Here is a 10,335-nt window from a genome sequence, read left to right as displayed (position 1 = left end):
ACAAGGACATAATATTTGAATGTGGTGTCCACAATGCTCATGGTGTGCTGTTCTGTATATATTTATATATATCAGGGTGATGGGCACCTGAGATATACATATATACAGTATATATACATACAAATATCTATACACAGATATATATATACATACCAATACATATACAGATATATACACATATATAAATACACACACACACACAAACACACACACAAATATATGTGTTTTCTAGCCCTAGGTTTTCCAAATATGTGATGATACAATTACGGGTTTTTGTCCATGTCACAACAAAATACTGGACCCTGTTAATATCAGTACTTATTGCAGAAAACACTTGACTACAGGACATGCTGGTAATGAAGCAGAGTAAAAACTTTTCCAAAGCCCAGAGGTCTGAGAAACACTTCCTCTTTTAGGCCTAACAATGGAGCACAAGGGTACCAGAGGAATACATGTGAGCAGCTGAGAGAGAAGAGTTCAGAGAGGGGTTAAACCTCTCAGTGCTATGAACGTCAGTACCTAAGAAATCCTAGTAAGTTTTAAAACTATGTAGATTTCTAACCCCTAATTGTCCAAATATTATGATTCAGTGGGTAGAGGTCAGGAGTTTATGTTTTTAACAGTTTTCATACACTGCACTGCAGGTATTCCATACATACAGCAGGTTCATAAGCATATTCTGCCTTAATTTAAAGAATTTTAAAATTCTGGACGGATTGGGGTTTTAAATAATTCTTCATCTCTAGGCCTTTAGCCCAGGTACCATGGCCTTAAGAGTCCTATAGTGAACATCCAAAGGAATGCTGTCTTTACACCGCCATCCTTTACTTTTTTCTCCCCCTCTTCATAACACGTTTTTTATTTATAAAACATGTCTTGTCAGAATTCTTCACTGCGACTGGCCATCTTGGGTGACCCTGCAAAGCAAGGCTCATAGTTCCATTGAGTTATGTAGGCCCCTTCCTAAAGACATGGCTGTGATCCATGAAGGTTTTTTATTTGCATATAGTATTTTATTAACTATAGTTACTGTTTTCTTGTTTGTTCCCTTGCCTACTCTGTAAACTCCCTTACTAGACCGTAAGAGGGTCTAGTCTGGCTCATTCACAGCACCTAGTGAAGTGTTATACACAGTAGGTGCTTGGTAACTGTTAAAAAGATTGATTCACTCTAAAAACATAAAATCACACCTCGACAAGCTCACCACCTAACACCAACCATCATAATAGTTTCAGCAAAACCCACAGTCAAGATTACATACATACATTGTACCACGTCCCCACTGGCAAACCCAGAGAATGAAGGCTTCAATTCCAAGGGAACTCCAAAGAGGAACACAGAGGAAAGCGAGCTTTTGGGGGTCTGAGACCGTCGAGGGAGACTGGTCATAAAACACTGTAACACTTACCAGGTTCATGATGACCAGTACAATTAAATACATACAAAGGAACAGGCAGTCAGGAGACAACCGTCCAAGACGAAACACATCAGAGCCAATCCCCTGTCGTACGGACCCGCTCTGCAAAGGCAACCCACCAAGGGAGCGCCCGGGGATGAAGAACCCTACCGGGAGTAAGCCCCGCCCACACCGCCGAGGGGCCGACGCCACGCAGCCCCGCCCACGCTATGCACGCCCCGCCCAGGCAGCGGAGGCGTCCAAGTGACGAACGCCACGCCCGCGGCCCGCTCACGCAGCGGAAGGTACCCGCCACGTAGCCCCACCCACACAGCGGAAGAGCTCGAGCCACCTTGCCACGCAGCCCCGCCCACACCATGCACGCCCCGCCCAGGCAGCGAGGAGCGGGGCGCCCACGCGACAAACGCAACGCCCCATTCCCCACGCAAGCCGCGGAAGGCCTAAACCAAGTTCGGGGCAATCGGTGCGCCCGTTTACGGAAGCAGAGCCCAGACGCACATCGGACTGCGCCTGCGCACTGACGTATTCCCAAAAGACCAGTGACCGGAGGGGTGGGTCGCTGGTAGTTGGGCCTGGTTTCCGGTTCCTGTGGGCGTCTGCCTGTCGGCTCTTGTGCTACGTGTCTCTGGCTGGTGAGCAGACGCGGAGCAGGTGAGCTTTCTTATGAGTAGGGGCTCGGAGCTACCCTTTGGGCATTAGCGAAGGCAGAGGGCGTGGGGGAACCCTCCGGCCGCCTGCTGCCTGCCAACAAGGCGTCGGGGAAAGCTGACTCAGAGCCGCGAGTCCGACGGAGAAGGGCTTCCAGGGCCTCGGTCCCTCCGGCCGAGTCTCGGTCCGGGCCTAAGCTTTGAGGTCGCCCGTCCTTGGCTACCTCTGTGGGAACGTTTCCGCTCGGTGCTGTTGTCTGAGAGGGTCCCTTCGGGGTCGGGGCCGTGGGTGTGGAGTGTGTCTTGGAGAGCTCAGTCCTGTGCTGTGACGTGGGAGGGTGAATCTAGAGTCTGAATCAATAGTTAGTATTGGATTATTGGATCCCTTTCCCTGACATTTATTGCAGTATTTCGCTGTTAACGCGTTTTTTGTTTGTTTGGGAGAAAAGGTGCTTCGCTTTCATCAAGATATCTATAAATTTTAACCTCACTGGAGTTGAACAGTTAAATGAAATGAAAACATTCTGGGCCGGGCATACTTGGCGTAGAATGTTTATAGAATTCCTGATATACGTTTAGTGTTTCATAGATCTTGTTTTAGCAACCCACCCTGGGTGAGAAAACTAGAGCCTAGAGAGGCTACATTTCATAGAAAAGGATTTGTAGAACCACCGCCTCATCTTATGCATGGCCTTAATTCAGCAGAAATTTACTGAGGATTTCTGTCCTTGGCCACTGTTGCAAGCGCTGGAAATAAGTGAAGTACAAGTAAGGAGCTGGTTTCATTAGCTATTATATTAAATACCAATGACTGTTAAGGATTGGATGACATTCCTGTTGTGTGATGGATTCCACGGAAGAACCTGTTGATAAAATGTATAGCCGTTTTCCTTAAAAGATGTGTCCAAAGCTAAAGATTTAGAATTTAGCTAAATAGCTTCTGAAAATCTGAATCTTGGTTTAGCCAGATTTTGTGGTTTTAAAAATTGTATACAGAGAGAACAATCAGATTGAAGCCCACATTTGCCTCTTCTCTAGCCTCTTGAAGCACCCCAGTTGGCACTCACTGCGCTAGACACTGGTGTCCGTGGAGTTTAAAGTAAAGTATAGAAAATGCTTGGCTGCATCCCAGAACTGTTGATTCCTTAACAGAACAGAGAGAGGACTGCAGGGTGTGTAAGGAATGGATGTATTGTCAGGTGCTTAGCCTTTAGTAGTGAGTGCCCTTTTATATTAAGAGCATGTGCCTTGATCATTGAGAACAGGGGCAAGACCTGTGTTTTTTTTAACTGCCTTTGTTTTGGTAGTTTGCTAGATATTACAAAAGATAGTGTCGGTTTACTCTTGGAGTCTGTAATTTTTTTTTTTTTTTAATGAGATGAAATCTAGCCACCCATATCAGGATGATCTCATTTACATTTTGATATAAGTCAGAAAGTCCTTGCTATATAGTAAGTAACACGAGTGATTATCTTTTTTTCCTTTTTGTTTTTTAAACAGATATCATGGATCAGGTAATGCAGTTCGTTGAGCCAAGTCGGCAGTTTGTGAAAGACTCAATTCGCCTGGTTAAAAGATGCACCAAACCTGATAGAAAAGGTAATAGCTTTGGAATGAGAGAAAAAAAGTTAAATTTTTGCATTCTCTAGTTCAGTTCAGTTCAGTCGCTCAGTCGTGTCCGACTCTTTGCGACCCCATGAATCGCAGCACGCCAGGCCTCCCTGTCCATCACCAACTCCCGGAGTTTACAAACTCATGTCCATCGAGTCGGTGATGCCATCCAGCCATCTCATCCTCTGTTGTCCCCTTCTCCTCCTGCCCCCAATCCCTCCCAGCATCAGGGTGTTTTCCAGTGAGTCAACTCTTCACATGAGGTGGCCAAAGTATTGGAGTTTCAGCTTCAGCATTAGTCCTTCCAGCGAACACCCAGGACCAATCTCCTTTAGGATGGACTGGTTGGATCTCCTAGCAGTCCAAGGGACTCTCAAGAGTCTTCTCCAACATCACAGTTCAAAAGCATCAATTTTTCGGCGCTCAGCTTTCTTCACAGTCCAACTCTCACATCCATACATGACTATTGGAAAAATAGCCTTGACTAGACAGACCTTTGTTGGCAAAGTAATGTCTCTGCTTTTTAATAGCTATCTAGGTTGGTCATAACTTTCCTTCCAAGGAGTGAGCGTCTTTTAATTTCATGGCTGCAATCACCATTTGCATTCTCTAAGCCCTTTGTTAATGTCTTCCTGTTTAATAATTGGACTTCTTTCATCACTTTTATTGATTTTTGCTTTATTTTTTGAAATTGTCAGTTTTTGCTACATTTTGTATACTTTGTGCATCCCTTATAGATTTTTCTGTTTTATGTGTTTTCCAGGTTTATAAGGTGATTCGTTATTATTTTCCATGTTGCTTTTTCCTTGGTCATGTGTAATGACTTTATATAGTTTTCAGTATCTTTCACATTTCCACTCTGAAAAGTCTTTTGAAACTCTTCATGCTATGTCACTCTTCCCCTAAACCTCCCCTAAACAAAAAAGGCCTGAAAATGAAATCAACAGCATAGTTGGTACCAACCTAGGAAGTTTCTTATTTATCGTAATTCATGTGTTAAAAGATGCACTGGAATTTGTCTATTTCTGCTCTTTTTTTGACTGCTGCCTGAGTTAGGAGCTGGGAATATAATAGACAATATAATATTACATATTATATTACATATGTAGCATAATATATAAAAATACGTAATAGGGAATGGTCCTTGCTCTTATGGAGCTTAGAATCTTTGAGGGGAGACAATCATAAACAAATAATGACAATTATGATTTTTAGTTACTGCTGTGGTAAGTATTATGTAAGGTAGATGGAGGAAGGTCTGCCAGCATGTGATAGGAGGACTAACCAAGCTAACCACGCAGGGAGAGCTTCCCTGAGGAAGTAGCGTTAAATGGAAACATTAAAGGGTCTGAACCTTTACATAAAACTGGGTTTGACCCCGTTCGGTTTTTCAAGCCTTGTTTTTTGGCTTCATTATAATATCAAAGACAGTGGGCCTATTATTTATAAAAAATTACGTTCTGTGCTTTTATAGTTGATATTTTTATCAATGTTAGAAAATTTTTTAAGACAAACACTGTGTATTCTTGTTTCCTTTTTGGTATTCTGGTCATTTGCTAGGAAGATAAATATTTCTCTGCTTATTGCTGGATTCACTAGCATGAACATGCACTTCATTTTTGTATTTCCTTAAATATGAGTAAAATAGGAAAATTAAAAATCTGTCATAATTTATTTACTATTAATACTGTCATGTTTTTTTAAAAAAGAGTAATTGCATACTTGTTATCAGGAGAAGTGTATACCAGTAAGTTTATTTATGTCAGTGCTAATTTTTTCCCCTATATTTGCAGTGACAATGCAAAAAGTAATGTAACTTTTGTGTTTTTTTTTTTTTTTTTTTTTAATTTTATGTTTCTAAATACAGAATTCCAGAAGATTGCCATGGCAACAGCAATAGGATTCGCTATAATGGGATTCATTGGCTTTTTTGTGAAATTGATCCATATTCCTATTAATAACATCATTGTGTAAGTAAACTTTTTGAAACAGACACTATCGAGGATAAAATGAAAATGCAGACCATTTGAGTAGACAGTCTGCTATTTGGTTAATATATAGATAATGTTTCTTTGATTTTTTTTAATGTTGGTAGAATCTACTGCTATTTACTGAGTACCAGATAATTCAAAGTAACTTTACATATTACATAATTTTTAAAGCTACTCTGAGATAGGCACTAATTTTTTAATAAGTAAAATTTTAAAGGATTGAGGAAGCTAGTTAAAGGTATTCAGAATGAGATAAAACAGGTATTCAGTGACAGAACCATTATTCAAATCCAAGTTCTCTTTGTGCAGTACATTAACTTGTCAACATTAAGGTGCAGAGGAAATATTTCCCCATCTGAAGATCACTATAGTAGTAGAGTTCAAACCTAAACCAGGTTGCCTATATTCAGATTTTTCTTGTTACTTAATACTGTCATAACCTTGGACAACTTAGCTCCTTTGTGCCCAGTTTATTCAATAGGGATAATAATTCCTGACTAGGGCTATAGAAAAGATAAGTGACTTAAGTCATGTAAAAGCCTAAACAACAATTTTCAAACCTAAATGGAAGTTGTGGTTAATGTAATGAGACACTGATATTAATACACTTTAGTAAATTAGGAGGAGAAAAGACTGAGGAACACTGGAATTGCTTTATTCTTTTCTAAATGCTTTTGCTTTTTAGACTCATTAAGCACTCATGAGTTGCGACACCTCGTGGCAGTGTGCAATTAGAGCAGTCAGCTTTAGGCAGTTTTGTTGGTGTAAAGACTTAGTACCTGTTGTAGTATTTATTTGCTCTGTGATTTTGTATTTGCTTGGTCTCTGAGCTTTACCTGTCATTTAGATATTTAATCATGAGATAAGCCTTTTAGGCTTATTTTATAAGGTGGGGATGCTTTGTAAACTGTAAATCTTTTAAGTACTGGATATTTTACTATGGATGCTTATGGAAGTTGTCTTTCAAATGACACTTGACTGAATGAGCATGGTCAGGTGGATTTCTTAAGTAGGTTTTCATAGCTGTTATGCAGACATGCCACAAAGGATCACAGGGAACTAGACCTGAAAAGGACCAAGTATCTCAAATCTCTTCCATCAGTTCAGAAATTTCTGCTATATTCCTAGTGAGGAAAGCCATTTTTGGAATTTTGGAATCATGGAGCAAATCCTCAAGTAGAATTAGGAAAGCTGAGCCTTGATGTCTTTGGGCTACAGCCCCTAACTAATCAGTAAATAGAGTGGCTAGAGTGGAGTCTGTGATGTCAGCCTAGTGCTTCATTAAACTGTATTGCTGAAACTAAAATACCAACAACTATATAAATCTTTTAAATTATAACCCTGTGGATATTAATTCTGACTGCTATAATTGTAGAGAAGAGGAAAAATCATCATGCTTCTGCTATGCAGCTTCCTAGCCCATTGTCAGACAGGTGTAACTTACAGAGTTATTTCTTAATTGATAATGTAATACTAATATATGACCATATACATTCATGCATATGTGTATATATATGTCTATATTGTAGATGTGCGTGTATATATATATGTGTGTGTGTGTATGTATGTACTACAGAACCTAGTACAGTGTTCTTTTGTGCATATTGAAAGCACTTGAGTGTTAAATTAAGTGAACAATGTAAGGTTCTTAACCTTTTTCTAATGATCATGATGGTTTTAATAATTGGTAACATTTATTATGCACTTGGTGTGTGCCGAGGACACACAGCTTAGTGTGAGTTGACCTTTTTAACTCTCATGAGAGTTGAGTGAGATTAGCAGTGTTATTATGCCCATTTTATAGGTGAAGAAACTGAAGAATGGAGAGTAAGTATATTGCATGCCTGTAACTGGTAGAGCAACATGTGAAATCCAGGTTCTGGAGCCTCAGTTCTTAACCACTGTACAGGCCATTTCTCATTCTGAGTCACAGGCCTCAATTCGGGCTCCAGTTTGCATTTCATTAGCCCTCTTAAAAATCCAGTACCTAGAATCCATTGCCCATTGTGGATATTTTATTGCTAAAGACTCGAGTCTTCAGACAGTTTCTCACAAATAACTGCTAAATAAATTTCCTTTATCTTGGGCTTACTTGGTATGGTTTGTTTTTAGCCTAAGAATGGAACATTATCCTTGTTAAATTACTTTTTGCTAGATTCCCTTATAGAAGACTTCTGAATTTTGAATCTGTTCAGCATTGTTATTTATCTTAGTTTTATGTTAGAACATCTTTTATTTCATTATATGAGTTATGGTCTAAAGTACCTTTTAGGATGAGACACTCTCAGTACACCTTTTTGAAATTGAGATGTTCCCAACAGGTCTTTGAAATAAGTGTTAAAAATTTGCTTTCTCTTAATTCTAATTTCTACAGCAGGCACAGTATATCTTCTGCGAATCTTACTGCTTAGAGATGGTTGAGCTCTGACTTTTTGGAAGCTAGTTGCTTAGAAAACTACTATTCTAGTAACAAAAATGTATCAAAATAAAGAGTTAAAAATTTATACCTCTCTAGTTTTTACATTAAAGTGAGGGCCAAATAAAACATTTTGTGAAAAAAGCTATCAGAAAACTTACTCTTTTCATGATATGCCATGACAACTGTAAAACTGAAAGAAATCTTTTTTCCTGTTGAAAGAGCATATAAATCACTGCTAAAATCATTTTGAGATGATAACAAGTGAAGAATAAACAAACTTCTCTTTCATTAGGCTGAATTATCACTCTGTTTTCCTTATGATGATTTTTCCTCTTCTCTACAATTATAGCAGTCAGAATTAATATCCACAGGGTTATAATTTAAAAGATTTATATAGTTGTGGGTATTTTAGTTTCAGCAATACAGTTCAATGAAGTAAGCCTTTAGTACTTTATGTTAAAGTTTAGATGCAGGGCTATTGTTTTTAGGAGTATTTTTGGGTTGGCCAAATTGCTTGTTCAGGTTTTTCAGTTAAGATGTTACAGAAAATCCCAAATGAACTTTGATCTAGTACTGGAATTACCTTCTTTCCTTAACATTACAGTTTTAAACCGTGTATCTCAGTATATTATTTTAATGTTTGTGCCATTGAAACTTAGACTTAATTCTATAGAAGGCAAGTTTTATTATTATTATTAATCCAGGTTTTTGAGTGTTTTGGTAAGATACAGTGGTTGAGAACAAGTTTGTACATCAAATTGAAAAAGTTCTCAACTAACAGTCTTGTTATGTAATTCATATTTTTCATCTTGTTATGAAAGACATTATGTTACGCTGTTAAGCATGTTTTGCAAATGAGGATTCTGAGTTTTAACAGATTAAGCCTGTTCCAACAGCCCTGTCATCTGTAAGGGCCTTTTCAGTCCAAGATTTTAAAGTTCAGTTTCTTCTCTTTTGTGCTGTTTTGGAGTAATATAGATGTGGTTCTCAAATAACTGGTTCTGGTTCCATAAAATTACAGCATATTGCATTTCAAATATTATTAAAATCTTATTTATACTCAAAATTGACCATCTTTCTTTCTTTTACAGTGGTGGCTGAATAGCTTTTTAGAAAAGTAGTTTTCATCTTGGGGATTGGTGAACAAGTGAGGATTTGAGAAGCTGATGGAGCAGAAATTTGTCTGTGTGTTTTATCTTTTTCTTTCATTTTTTTCTTCCAAGATGTTTTCTATTTGTAAATTAAAATAATTTTAAAATAGACGTCTTCTCTTTTTTCCATCACAGATACTTATCAAATTTTAGTGGTAAGAAATAATTGGTTCTATTTCCTTCTTCCCTCTTTCCTTCTTTCACTCCTTCATATTTTGGTTTACAGGAAAAATTAAGAGGCACAGTGGAATATTGCACTTTCTGAGTTTTCCTCTCAGTCTGATCATGAAAGAAGGAACGGCAAATAAAGGATGGTAGCGATGGTGAGGAGTTTGAAGGTAGGGTAGGAGTTTTGTCTCTGAGCACTCACGGTGTACATAGGTAGTCAGCGCTCCTCTAAAAGTTTACATGCCACTTGAAATAGCTTCCTGAGAATCATGGTTAAAACGTTTAAGGTAAGAGCTCTTCTTCAGATAAATCATAATTAGTCACACTGTCATAAACATTGGAGTTCTGAATATTTTAAAGAATTACTGATAATTGAATATGAGATGAAAAGGGGTCTTGTCATTTCCCCTTTAAAAAAATAGTAATATAAAATTGAGACAGCTTATTCTCAATTTTCTGTGTAAAACTGTTATTAATTTGTTCATTCAGGGTTTATTGAACCTTTATTTCCCAAGTTCTAATTTCTTTCTTTTTTAAAAAATTGTTTAGCAGCACATTAAGTGTCCTCTGAGTCTTTGTGAATAAGGTAGACAGGTGTCTTGCCTGGTACTGCTGGGCAGGGTTCCTTAGTTTTGAGATCCATGGTTCAGAGAGTGAGATACATTTTCATAGTTTTAGAACAGATTTTCTGCCTAATTTTGAAATACTGTTTAGTCTTGAATGAATTGCTATCTTTGAGGAAATAAAGCCTTGGCTACCTCTGCTTTTAAGGAGACTGTGTAGCCACGTTTGACAGTTGGCTAGTTAGCTAGCTCCTTACAGGCCAGAAGTGGGTGTATATGTGTGTGTGTTCACGTGTGTGCACATATGTATGTTTGCATATGTTTATACAAATGTGTATGTTGAGTATCTGTACACATACAGGTTTATG

At 38.4% G+C, this 10,335-nt stretch overlaps 1 protein-coding gene across 1 annotated transcript; it reads left to right on the top strand.

Moving 5' to 3' along the window:
* Positions 1-1,808: 1,808 nt before the first annotated feature.
* SEC61G (SEC61 translocon subunit gamma) lies at positions 1,809-9,345 on the top strand. Its single transcript, XM_061127611.1, has 4 exons — positions 1,809-2,068; positions 3,565-3,663; positions 5,543-5,645; positions 9,177-9,345. Exons 2-4 carry the CDS (start codon positions 3,570-3,572, stop codon positions 9,184-9,186), a joined length of 207 nt encoding a protein of 68 aa, XP_060983594.1. The 5' UTR covers positions 1,809-2,068; positions 3,565-3,569; the 3' UTR covers positions 9,187-9,345.
* Positions 9,346-10,335: the final 990 nt, after the last annotated feature.

Source organism: Dama dama, chromosome 24, assembly GCF_033118175.1.
Source record: "Dama dama isolate Ldn47 chromosome 24, ASM3311817v1, whole genome shotgun sequence".
NCBI classification, from domain to species: domain Eukaryota; kingdom Metazoa; phylum Chordata; class Mammalia; order Artiodactyla; family Cervidae; genus Dama; species Dama dama.
The sequence above is the reverse complement of the archived record's forward strand: the minus strand, read 5'-3'. Positions and strand labels throughout refer to the sequence as shown.